Source organism: Peromyscus californicus, unplaced genomic scaffold, assembly GCF_007827085.1.
Source record: "Peromyscus californicus insignis strain IS unplaced genomic scaffold, ASM782708v3 Scaffold_6__1_contigs__length_162567912, whole genome shotgun sequence".
In the NCBI taxonomy this organism is placed as follows: domain Eukaryota; kingdom Metazoa; phylum Chordata; class Mammalia; order Rodentia; family Cricetidae; genus Peromyscus; species Peromyscus californicus.
In genome coordinates this window covers 130709397-130722375 of record NW_026294584.1, presented here as the reverse complement: position 1 = coordinate 130722375, position 12979 = coordinate 130709397, and the positions used below count along the sequence as shown (strand labels likewise).

Genomic DNA, 12979 nt, shown 5'->3' with positions numbered 1-12979 from the left:
CCCAAGGAGAGCAGGGTTTCTGGGCAGTTCATCACCCCTCCATGGGCACTTCTCTTCAGAGGCCCTTGCTGAGCATGTGAGGCCCAAAGGTGCCCATCCCTCAGTCTCTCGGCCACCTTACCGTGTAGCGATGAATGGTTTGGTAGCCATGGTACAGCTCAGCCAGGTGCTGGAAATGGTGGAATTTCTCAAGCATCACATCCTTCTGGGCAGGATCTGCTGTGAGGGAGGAGAAAGGGGGGAGGAAGGAGGAGGGCAGGAGGGGAGGAAGGAGGAGGGCAGGAGGGGAGGAAGGAGGAGGACAGGAGGGGAGGAAGGAGGGCAGGAGGGGAGGAGGGCAGGAAGGGAAGAGGAGAGGAGAGAAGGATGGGAGGAGGGGGGAGAGGAGGAGGGGAAGAGGGGAGGAGGGTGGGAGGGGAGGAGAACAGGAAAGGAGGAGGGGAGAAGTACAGGAAAGCAGGAGGGGAGGAGGGAGGAGAGGAGGAGGGGGAAATGTGGCAAACAGTACCACTTCTTCCTATGCTGCTCAGAGGGGCCATGAGGGCAGTGGTGGACAGGTGCCCTGCTTACGCGTGGTCCATCTTGGATGATAAGAGTCTTGGCCGGGCAGAGCTCTTGGCCAGGAGGCACCTGAGGCTAGACCTCTCCCAGACCACACACTGTAGCCTCCCAGCTCTGTCTGCTGGGCCAGCATCTGCTGTGTCCAGCAGTGGAGGGAGCCGACTGGCCCAGACACACCAGAGGAGCCTGGCAGGACAAGGATGGACAGATGGCGTCTTCATCGGCTCTCTGTGTTCATGGGGCACCTCTGCTTGTCAGCTATCTATCTGAAGTGTACATCAATGGCCAGGACAGAAACCCCACCTCACACGTGGGCCTGGTGGCTCTGACTGGGAGCTGACAGCTGTGACTCAGGGCGAATGAAGGAAGCAGGATGGGGCGGAGCAGTTACGGAAGGCTGCCACCCTGCAGCCTCTGCTTCCAGTGCTCAGAATTCTTACTACTGCACACGGCCTTGGGCACGGCCATCTCCCTTCCCTCCACCTCAGAACTCCCCAGGGCACCATGGGAAGCCACATGAATGAGAGCAGCTCTGAAACGGTCCTCCTGCCTGAAACGAGGGAGACTCTGGAGTGGGTTATTGTAAGGTGATCTCTTCATCTTTTCATTTAATTAAAAAAATGTTTTAAGCCAGGGCTCACTCGGGCCCAGCTCCAGGCTCCCAGGTAGCAGGAGAGGGAGATGCTCTGAATTAGCAACGCAGGGTGGGACCTCCCACCCAGAAGACAGACTGCCAGCCAGTCCCACTTACAGGCAAACTTGAAAGAGATGACAGGCCAGATTGTGCCACTGCAAAGCTTGCTCAGGGACAACACACTCAATAAACAAGCCCAGGCTTTAATGAAACAGCCCTGCTCTTCTGATTTTATCTGGTGCCAGAGAGGGGCCAGGAAAGAGGCCAGCCGGCTGTCACTCACTCACCTTGTGCCATGTCAAGGCACTGCATGGACAGCATCCAGTAATAATAGGCAGCGTCGTTAAACCTGCTCTCCACCACGGCATTGTGCGTGAGCTGCTCCAACACGCGGACTGCTTCCCCTTGCCTCCCGGCCTTGTGGAATGCTAGGGGTCATGAAAGCATATGCATGTCATGGGGAGTCAGACATGAAGCAGGGAGGTTGTGCAGGGCTTACATGAGGCTGCTTGAGAGGCAGGCCACTCGTTGGAGCATCTGTGGTGCCTCGTTGCTGAGATGCGCCTCTCAGGCCGCAGGCTATAAATAACCAAGGCTACATCCTGAAATAAGCACAGAGAGATACACTCCTTTTGGCTGGGAAATGGCAACCTACTTTAGCAAGGCACAGCAGAGACAGAACCTGAGGCACTAAAGCTGGCAATGGCCAGAGACTTGCCTCCACTCCACTCCAGAACGAGACTTTGTGACTCCTGGGTGGTACTAGCAGTCCCGCTACGCTGTGGAGCTTGGTGGTTCACAGAACACCTCCACTGCTGACTGCATTAAATCCTGAAGACAAAATTCTAAAGGAGAAAGCCAGCCCCTTTCTAATGAGAATAACGGGCTTCGCCAGGCGAGGGCAGAGCATCATGTCCAAGGTCAGATAACAAGCCAGTCCAGTCCCGAACCCACCTTTAGCTGCATGCTTTCAGATACCAACCTTGAAAGATCTGGCTCAGCTCACAAAACCAGACGTTTGTGAAAACAATCGAAGAATTTCTCAATCATGCCTATGTCTGTTAACAGAAATTTCCTGGGCCCTTCACTACTATGTGGCCAACTTCTGGGGACCATGGGACTGCCAGAGAAAGACTAGGAGCCCTGACTGTGCACGTGTGGGCATCCTTATGACCCACATCCTCCGCCTGCAGAGAAGGAAAGGGTCTGGCCTTGGTTCATTCTCATCTCCCGTCTCTTGTCTGAGTACCAAGTTACTATGGCGATGGATTCTTGGAAGGGCGGCACAGACAGATGGATAGGTTGATGTGTTTTGCCCAAACATGCAGATACTTCAGCAACTGGGTGCTCTGGAAATGCTGAGGCAGTAGAGAACATGCTGTCCTTCACAGGGGCTTTTAACCAAGGAGCTCCAACAGGGGGACATTTGTTCTGCAGTGTGTCAGGAGGTGGCAACTGCCACCATACAGAAGTGTAAATGAGATGCTATGGAATACGACCCACCCACTTCAATTAGGAGACTTTCTAAACAGGCCTAAGAATTAGGCTCCCAGTTGGACAGATCCTGATCCAATTCCGGCTCTGCCACTCGCTAGCTTCTCACAGCACATGCGGCCTCTGCATCTCTGCAGGACTGTTGGCAAGATTCAAGGTTATGCAGGTTAAGTGCCCAGCCAGCACCTGCCACAGTGAAGGCAGTCACATGGCTAACCGATGATGAACGTTATCAGTTCACGTGCCATACTTGCTTTGGCCTTGATATCAGATGCCATCACACCCTGTGTGTGTACGGCTCATTTCACCAACAGAAGCACCAAGGGCAGAGAGACTGCTTGGCTTGCCCGAGCCAGAATCAAAGTCCATTTCTGTCTCAGGAGAGGAAAAGGAAGACAAAACTATGCCCAACACTAAGGGCAATTCTCTCTTTTGTCCTGACCATGTATACTTTGGCTCATGACCTCTCTGCAACTTCCCAGCTAGTGGACTACAGGCAAATTCCTTTCCCTCCTTCAAACTCAGTTTCCTCATCCACAAATCACACTGTTGCCCATACCAGAGAGCATCCTTAAGATCAAAGGGAAGGCACACTGGAATGCAGGTGCTGTACAGGTTAACAGGAAACTGCTGAAGATCTAGGACCTTCTAGGGTCCTGAACAGGTGAGCAATGGGCCCAGGGGAAGTGGCTTCAATGTCCATGTCCTTGTTCTAAAGTCTTTCACCAGCAAACCCATCACGAGCCAGGATGAAGGCCCCTGTCCTGGGACCTGAGGGTGGGGCCAGGTACTCTGTACCATGTCTGGGCAGCCCCTCCCCGCCCCCTGCCCTTCTACACAGTCCAGTCTGTGTGGCCTACCTTTCTGGGCTTCTTCAAAGCGGTCATTCTCTGCTAGCCACTGCGCATAGGGCACGTAGATGTCATCCTTGAACTCAGGGTGCTTCTCACCCAAAGCAAAGGCCTAGAGGGAGGAGTTGAGGCATTCTTAATGAAGCGGCCCCCGCAGCCCCTGAAAATGTGGCACTTGGCTGAATCTGTTAGGGATGTCATATTTTGCCAGCCTGACAACTCGGAGGGGGAGAGCGTCTCCCCCTCCAACCACCCCCAGCAACACAAAAACAAACCAGCTCTTTGAAAACAAAAGGCAATTAACGGCAATATGCAACCGACTGGATTCAATAACAACACAGTCTGTTTCTGGACCACAGAAGCAGCACAGAATCGGAAACATTTTATTTTGAGGGTTTGCGTGGGCTCCTGTAGCGCTGCAAACAGATTTCTTTTAATTGCAGGCGACACCTAAGGAAACAAGATTGACATTATCTCCATCACTGCTTATTAGCTGTCACAGAGGGCTGCGGACACAGTGTTGTATGGGACTGGGTGTCTGCTTCATTAAAGAAAGCCCTCAGCCACCTGCCAGGCCAGGAGAGCAGTGGAGGAGGCATGGGAGGGTCTAAGACCAGCGCCTGCCGCTGTGGGCTAACGTTTATCTTGAGATAGAGCCACTACTGCTGCCATCACCAGCCTGTTTTTCTTGTCCATGGCCTGTCACCTCGAGAAGTGGAGCCGTTTGGAGGGCAGAGGAGGCAGGCTGCTCTTACTTGGGTAGTGCCCTGCTATGGCTCTGTAAGAGACTGCCATGGTAGGTGGACACCACTAATTCTCTCCAGGTGACACTCTCCAGAGCACAGGCACAGGGAGGCTCTGCCCTGGCTGCCTAGCCAGCCTCGGCTCCAGGACAGCTGTCTTTCTGATTTGCTGGCTGATTCTGCTCACTGGCCCTCTCACTTCACAGGAGTCAAGACTGTGAAGAAGGATGAAGGCAGGGAACAGCTGCCCTTGAAACAGCTCTGGTAGCTTCTATTTGAAAAAATATGGTTGGCATTTTCTGCTAAAATGCCACACAGGTTTTTAAATGCCATCCTGGTGTGTCCCTACCTCAGAGGTGAGCGTGAGACTGTGGAGCTGGTCAGAGGTGACTCACACCAGCAGCAGGCACTGGAGCTCTTGTGCTGACCCTCACAGCCTAGTGCCTGTCACAGGGCTGGCCTACGGCTGGCTGCCAGCAACAGTGTTCTGAATGAATGAATGAATGAATGAATGAATGAATGAATGAACAAACAAATGGGAAGTTATGGCGAAAAGGCCCTCCAAGATATTCTGGCTCAGAGACTTTGAGGCAAAATCTGACTGCCAGGCAACGGCTTCTCTCCATCTTAGCCCCCAACTGCTCAGTACCCCCTTGCCTGTGGCCAAGGGCTCAGTTAAGAGTCCCAACCCAGCGAGTGTGCTCACTCACTCACCTCATCCCAGCGCTTGGTGTCCACATAGAGCTGCACCAGAGACTTCAGGTCGCCCACCTTCAAGTAGGTCTCAGCAGCATAGCCAGGACTGTCCAGCTTCTTAAAGTACTGAGCACACATGAGCAGGGGCTCCCGCTCAGCCTTGTCCAGCTTCCGGGCAATGTCAATCAACCTGGAGAGGAAGGGAGGGCACCTGTGAGGATCTGAGGGAGGAGGAGGAGAAGGTGGGAGGCCTCTGGTCCGCTCAAGGGCAGGCTCTGTGCCGGTTCACTCTGCTGTGCCCCATGCTAACGATGGTGCTGTGGCCCCCGGGAGGCGCTCCACAGGCAGTTATAAAAAGAATGGACGCACACTCCAGAAGCAATGACGCGCCCCACTGAAGACACTGCCCATCCCTTGGATGCCTCATCCACCAGTTATTAATCTATCCATTGAGAGCTGGGATCCGCTGCCAGATACTGAGAAGGACCCATGAGATCTTCCAGATGTGGTCTCACAGAACCATCTTTCCCACCCTGAGAGGGAGGCACAGGCATTCCCACTTCACAGGTGAGATGGCTCCAGTTGGGTCTGCACAGAGGGGACGCACCCTGCCCAAGACTCCACAGCAGGAAGTGGCAGAGAGTCTGTTCCAGCACTGTCAGGAATTCCCACAGGAAAGTAGATGCTGGGGCAGAATGCCTCGGCAACTGACACTCTGGAGGAAGTGACAAGAGTGAGGCCTGTCCTGGGCCAGGAGGAAGATCAGAAGCCCTGGCAGTGTCCTCCTGACTAACAGATTGATCACAGGGAGGGTCCCTGAGGCCCAGTCACTCCTATCTTCCCGGTAGCGACTGGGGCTCCTACTGCTCACCGGCACATGGACTGGATTCAACACTTTGGGGTCTAAGCAGCCCAGGGTTGGAGTAAAGCAGCTCTTGGGGTGAGGACTCTACCAGCCTGCTTTGTGTGAGAACAGAAGAGGCTGTAACAGACCCGAATTTCAGACAGGCAGGCTCAGGGAGGCCTGTCAGTCTGCGCTCAGAATAATAATGGCATCTAAAAATAACACTGCTCAGCAGCAAAAGGACATGTTTTTAGGGAAAGGTAGAACAGGCAGCCCCCCAGAGCCCAAGAGCCCCACCCACCAAGCCGACATACCCAGGGGAAAGGTGCCTGTTACAGCCAGACCCAGAAGAGGGACAGAACACACTAATGTCTCTTCCTTGAACTAGTTAAGTGTCCCCAGGGGAACTTAATACATAGCACTTGCAAATCCAAGTGACATATGAGAAACTAGTTGGGGAAGTAGAGACCACGAGTCTGCGTGGCTCCCGTCAGCACCACCCTTTCTGTAGAGAATACTTGGGGCGCAGTCTAAGATCTAAACCTGCATCTTTCAGACACTATTCCTAGACAAGGAAGATTGGGGTAGGTTACCCACAAAGGTCTCTTAGTGCAGGGCCCACACACCAACCTGTCTTCCTCCTCAAGGCCTGACTATGGCGACTAGCGTCTATCTGTGGACCACACTGTTGCCTCCTGAACAACCAGTGTCCTTTAGCACACAGCCTTCTAGCTGAGAGGGCCCTGGAGGATGGCGGCCAAGTCCTAAGATGGAGCCATGGCGTGCCACACAACTGCAGCCCCGCCCGCCCGCCCGTTCCCCCTCCTCCACTCTCTTGTATCAGCTCCTATTCCTCTGTCCCAGCTCCTCCACTCTCCCTTGGGGCCTCAAGCCACCACAGTCCCTGCTGGCCTACTGTGTCTCCTGCCTATATTCCTTCCCCTTCCAACTGTCTCTGTCTGAAAATTCACCAAGGCCACTTCACGGAAGGCCTCAAGGAAAGAGGCCCGGGTCCTCCCAGAGAGGTCCCCTCCTGACAGACAGGAGGGCTCTTCTTGTGCATTTCGCACTCTCATGCTCAGGGTTGGGGGTACTGAAACACCCATGCCAGAGTCTAAAGCTTAGCCCTACAGGTCCTCAGAGCTTGGCCTCTGAGGACACATGAGTCCCTTGATTTCCTCATTTGCCAGATGAATGTAGAGATACCAAGCTGGTGCAGGGGAGAGTCAGATGCCTGTAAGGTCAACACAGTGCCCGAGTGACATCTGTGTGTGCCCCTAGGTTCTTACGACCCACTTCTCATGCTCCTCAAAGGCAGGGCTACCTTGTTCAAGCTCTTCATCTTCCAGAGAACCTAGTCACTTCCATGTTTGGTTAAGATATTTAGAGAAACAATTTTTCCCTTGTCAGTCAAAACTCAGAGTTGGCACACTGCCAAGTGCTCCCAGGCAGGGGCTGAAACCTACATGTCAACCCAGCCATGGCTGCCACTGATCTCTATGGCCTTGGTGTACTCCCCTGCCGAGATGTACATCTCGGCCGCAGCTTTGGGCTCGTTGATGTTTCTAGCCCAGTCGGCCTGCTTGGTGATGAGCATCTTTGTTTCTTTAGGGTCTCCAGATCCAAGGAAATCCTGAGGAAGCACAACAAACAAAAACACTCCGGATTAGGACTTCCTGTGCCAGCATTACATCAGCTCCTGAAAGCAGAGTGGGTAAGAGCTCCACTTGGCTGTGCAAAGGAGCAGGATGCATGGGAGCCCAGCCCTGTGGGACTGAGTGTGGGGCAGTCCCAGGTGTCCAGGAAGGGAGTGTGCGTGGACCACCCACAAGTGCTGCTGGGGCCGCAGGGACATCTGCGGCCTCCATGTTTCCTTCCCTTCACACTTGTTCTAAACACCTTACTGACTCTGCAGGTTACTCTGTGACTGCCACAGTTGACAGAAATATGACTGGCTGCGACATTACATATACTAGTCCCACAGTCACTGGTCCCACACTGGGATGACACCAGATGCCCCAGACCAGTACTGAGCACACGGTCCTCTAAATTAAACACGCAACGATGCCGAGTCCTGGGTTCAGTCCTTTGTGCCCTCCTCTGGCTGCCACACTAGAGTGCTATCATCTCTTTTCTCGGATGTCCTGTGGCCTGAACTCAGGTCATTCTGCTGGCTTTGCTCCTCAGATGACAGGTCTATGACAGACAACTGGCAAAACACTCTTTGGCTCACTCCTCATCTTTCCTTCCTCCCCGCCCCTCCACCCACCAAACAGGGTCTCACTACGTTGCCCTAGCTGGCCTGGAACTTGCTATATAGACTAGGCTGGCCTTGAACTCATAGAGATCTACCTGCCTGTGCCTCCCAGTGCTGCCCAGTGGTTCATTTCTTAATTGGGTGATACCAGATCTTGTCTTGAGGTCAGGTCTGCACACACAGAAATATGATCCATGGAGGGCCAGCAGGAGCCATAGATGAAGGAAATAGTCCTTTCTGAAGGTTCAGAGATTGGACAGGGCCTGATTCCTTTTACCCCAATGGGAGGGGGTGGCGTTCCCTGAAGGCCATGACCGGTTTCCCTGGGTTATCCCCAAATGTAGCAGAAACAGCCTCAGAATATGACCTCTTTTCAGGACAGGGCTGCCACTACTGAAGCTGCCTCAGGGCTGATAGTTTTCAAGGTGAGGCTTTTCAAAAGGGGGAACTGAGAGGTGTACAGCCCAGATCTGCATTGCTAGTGAGAAGCGGTTTGTCTTAAGAGAAGGTACCCTGCATAGAGTGCTCTGTGTCAGCCTCACAAAGTATAAAAAAAGCACTCTTTTCTTCGCGATTAACACTCATTTGTCAGGAAAGTGCAGTCAATGTATGCTGAAACCCACTTGAACAATTAGCTCATTTCTTTTTCCATTTGCTTTCAGGGTAATTATGTAGCCCCCTAAAACCATATATTAGGTTGGCCTAAGACAATCAAATAATTCAGGAAGGGGAGGAAGGGCATCATTTTACCTGTTACAGACCAAATAAAGACAGGGTCACCTGAAGCTGGCCTCTGCCTCCCCTTGGGGCGCATAGAGAAAGAGCTAGGGACCAGCCACTGAGGGCACCTGACTTGGGTCATTACAGACACACTTTCCTCTCGGCAGTTATGACGACATCAACAAAGCTTCCCTGCTCAGCTAGCTGCATGAGGTTAACAGCAGAGACAAGCACAGAAGCGTCCTTCAAAGGGACTTTGGCAAGTGACTGCTCAGTGAGGTAACAAAGGGGAAAAGACCAAAAGCTAAGACGGGGTGACAGTGTGAGGCGTCTCCCCAAGGGGACCACGAAGGCACACAGCTCACTGGCTTGCAGAAACCTCCCTGACAGGAGGTGCACCTCCTCGATCCCAGCAGTCAACTCAGGCTGTAACTTAATTCAAGCTGAGTCTAAATAGATCCTCCTAAGCTCAACCAAGGGGCTTCAAAGCCTTTTTAGTTCTATGAAGCCAATTTACACGTTATCTGAGGCCACAGCAAAGACTTTGTCCTGGAGTGGACAGAAAGAGGCCGTGCTGAGTGATGAATGACACTCACCAGGGTTCTCATGCTCGGGGCTTCTGATAAGGACTCACTACACAAGAGTTAAGAGCATTATAATCCCTTTATCACCACATAAACATGTCACTTGTCCGGAAAGCATACAATTTATTTGTACGTGGGAATGTAATTTAAAAATTTTCCAAAAACCAGATTGAATCTTGGGAAGCAATTTTCGAGTAAACAAAAACATGCCATGTTAATAAGCACTGTGTCTCCCACCCCCAACATAATGTGTGCACACATTTCCCAAATGCAGACTACCAAGCCAGGGTGGGGTGTGTGTGTGTGTGTGTGTGTGTGTGTGTGTGTGTGAGAGAGAGAGAGAGAGAGAGAGAGAGAGAGAGAGAGAGAGAGAGAGAAAGATGAAACCAACATACTCAGAATTGTGATCAAAAATTAAAGTCAAAACAAGTCCAGAGTATTTACCTAGCCAGGTGTGTGTGTGTGTGTGTGTGTGTGTGTGTGTGTGTGTGTGTGTGTGTGTATTTGAGATGGAACCAACTCAGAATTGTGATCAAAAATTAAAGTCAAAACAAGTCCAGAGTATTTACTCAAGGAGAGCCACAGCAGATGGAGTGTGTGAATGGGCTGCACTGCTGGGTAGGAGGCCATGCATGCAGGAAGTGCAGGCAAGCCATGGGAAGACGCTAAAGAGAGAGGAGGGCGGCCAGAGTGGTCTAAAGACACCCACCCATGAGTCACGTGTGCCTTCCACTCTCCAAATCTCTTTATTTTGTGTGTGTGCACTGCATGAAATGCCGAGATTGAACCAAGTACCTGCTCTCCCACCAAAGCACATCCCTGGATGTGGACTTTTATCCAATTCAGTCACAACCCTCACCTTTCTTCTTTCTTTCTTTTTTTTTGGACAGTCTCTCCATGCAGTCCTGGCTGTCCTGGAACTCACTCTATAGACCAGGCTGGCCTTGAACTCACAGAGATCTGCGTGCCTTTTGACTCCCAAATGCTGGGATAAAAGGCATGCAGCACCACGCCCAGCTACTCCTCATCTTTCTACAGCTGAGCATGTTAGGGTTTTATGCATTGTTCTGTGAAATTCTCAGAATTAAATTGAGCTGTAGCTCTGCTATGCTCTGAGAAAGAGGCAAGGGTTGAGCTACCCAAGTCTTCACGCACTAGTGAAGTGTGGGCTCCATAGTCACACTGTACTCTGGAGGCCGAGCAGGCATTTTCAGCTGTACCATAAGTTGCCCACCATCAGCTCCAAGGAGGGCATCAGTCCCAAAGAACCACCAGGGCGGGCTGGCTGTAGTGCCACATTCTACCTCTACCACCTGCCCCTTTTAAGTGTGATGCCTTCTCCCAGGGGAAAGAGCATTTCATGTAATCCTGGACATGTACAGATAGGAACACAGAGGAGGCTAAGGGTGAAGAGATGAAAGGCAGAGGAAGCCTGAAGCCCGGATCTGAGGTGTGAAGGAGGAAGCACCAGGAGTAGCCCAGGGGTTCCGCCCTGTGTGAAGGAGCCCCCAGATCTAACAGATGTAGGAGAAGAACCTAGCAGTGGTTAGGCACACACACACAGATGAGTCCTTCCTGGGGCTCCTGGGCTAGGCGATTAGCATTAACAGCCACTGAATGGTGTGGCTAGGACTTAAGGACTCAACAGGATTCTGAGAGCCTCTTCCGCCACTACCCAGAAAGGCCAGATACAAAGCCCTCAGTAGAAGAGCCTTACTATCCCACACCCAGGCTTTAAGCCTTGCTGGAGGCTGAGCTGCTGACATCTGGAGGGCTCTGGCTCTTTAGTGGGGGCTCATCCTCACATAAGTCCATGTGTCTAGGAAGCTCCTTCAAAAGTCTAGAGTACCTCTGGACTGACCTTGAGGTAGGACCTTGTGGTAGGACCAGCTTTCACCGAGGACACCAATCTTGGTGGCTCCTGACCCAGGTCTGAAGGAATTTGTAGAGACTGCTCTAAGCGCTCAGTACCTGGCGACAGCATCATGCTGGTATGCTCAAAGCCTGCACAGCTGTTGCTGACAGGTACCTTGAATGTGCTGTCCCTCTGACATCTCCCTTCAGGGAAGGTCCCCTTTCATTAATTGACCCACCCTTTTTCTGAGGCCACCACCTTTTTCTGTCTGCATCATCGCTTGGACACACGGCCTAAGACACCGCAGGTAAAAGCCTTGGGAACTCCTGGTGGCGGGCTGGGCCCAGGATGTGGTGGATTTACCTTGGCATACTCGAACATGCAGAGGTCAGTATACATGTCGAGTGCGAGGCTCTCGTGCCCGCTCCTCTTGTACAGTTTGGCAGCCTCGTGGAACTTCCCCTGGTAGGAAAACACATCTGCCAGAAACAGGTCATGGTTGGTCTCTCCCCGCCTCTTCCTCTCCTGGAAAAACGAGAAGCACGGGAAATGGCTGCCACAGCCACAGCAGGAAGCAGCCTGTACAAAGGCGAGCTGCTGCTATTTCGGGCTAAGCCCTTGGGTCTTCCTACGGGAGCCCTGCTTGACTCCTGGGCTGCTATGTCTCTCACCTATGTCTCTACTGGGAATGTTCCACAACAAAAGCTGACTCTTTTTTCAGACCACTGAAGATCAAACAAGAGGTGAGCCTTTGTTTGCTTGGTGGAAATTCCACTGGACTGCTTTCCTGGATGCTTGCCCAAGGTAACCAGAGGATAGCTTGGACCGTGTGCCCTGTCTAGCTGGGGACGGCCCTTGCATTCCCAAGACCTCCCAAAGCCCCAGACACCTGGGTGACAGACAAGGACAAAGTTTGGGATGTTCAACCAAGATGGAGGCTATAAAGTAGGATCACAAATCTGGCTATGCTGCTGTTTCTAAGAAAAGAGGAGACACTCTGTGCTGGTTGGTTTTATGTCAACTTGACACAAGCTCCTCATTGAGAAAATGACCCCAACGAGGTGTGATGGCGCACGCCTTTAATCCCAGCACTTAGGAGACAGAGGCTGGCAGTTCTGAGAGTTCGAGGCCAGCCTGGTCTACAGAGTGAGTTCCAGGTCAGCCAGAGCTGTTACACAGAGAAACCCTGTCTCAAAAAAACAAAAACAAAAAAGAAAAGAAAGAGAGAGAAAATGACCCCACCAGATTGGCCTGTAGACAAGCCTGGGTGTGTTTTCTTGATTGATGTGTGTGTGTGGGTGCCTGGCTCACTGTGGGTGGTGCCACCCCAGGAGTTACTCCTTGGTGCTGTAAGAAAACAGGCTAAGAACTGGGCAGTGGTGCCACACGCCTTTAATCTTAGCACTTGGGAGGCAGAGACAGGTGGATCTCTGTGAGTTGGAGGCCAGCCTGGTCTACAGAGTGAGTTCCAGAACAGCCAAGGCTGTACAGAGAGACCCTGTCTTCAAAACAAAACAAAACAAGACCAAAAAAAAAAAAAAGAAAGAAAGAAGAAAGCACACTGAGCCAGCCATAAGAAGCAAGCCCGTTAGTAGCACTCCTTCATGGCCTTTGTTTCAGTTCCTGTCACCAGGTTCCTGCCCTGTTTGAGTCCCTGCCCTACTTCCCTCAGTGATGGACTGTGGTGTGGAGCTGTAAGCTGAAATAAACCCTTTCCTTTCCAAGTTGCTTTTAGGGTGT

The 12979-nt window shown here is 52.1% G+C and overlaps 1 protein-coding gene across 8 annotated transcripts in view; it reads right to left on the bottom strand.

The window, feature by feature from the left end:
- Ift122 (intraflagellar transport 122) overlaps positions 1-12979 on the bottom strand; it is a 74037-nt gene that overhangs the window by 8134 nt on the left and 52924 nt on the right. For 3 of the 8 annotated variants that reach the window (XM_052722009.1, XM_052722007.1, XM_052722008.1), the window contains 7 exons: positions 11603-11764; positions 7290-7456; positions 4998-5169; positions 3550-3652; positions 1483-1623; positions 571-747; positions 122-219 (listed from right to left, as the gene is read on the bottom strand). In XM_052722009.1, coding sequence (XP_052577969.1) covers positions 122-219; positions 571-747; positions 1483-1623; positions 3550-3652; positions 4998-5169; positions 7290-7456; positions 11603-11764 — 1020 coding nt within the window. The remainder of the gene's footprint in view (positions 1-121; positions 220-570; positions 748-1482; positions 1624-3549; positions 3653-4997; positions 5170-7289; positions 7457-11602; positions 11765-12979) is intronic. The other 5 variants (XM_052722010.1, XM_052722014.1, XM_052722012.1 and 2 more) reach the window with 2 other exon arrangements.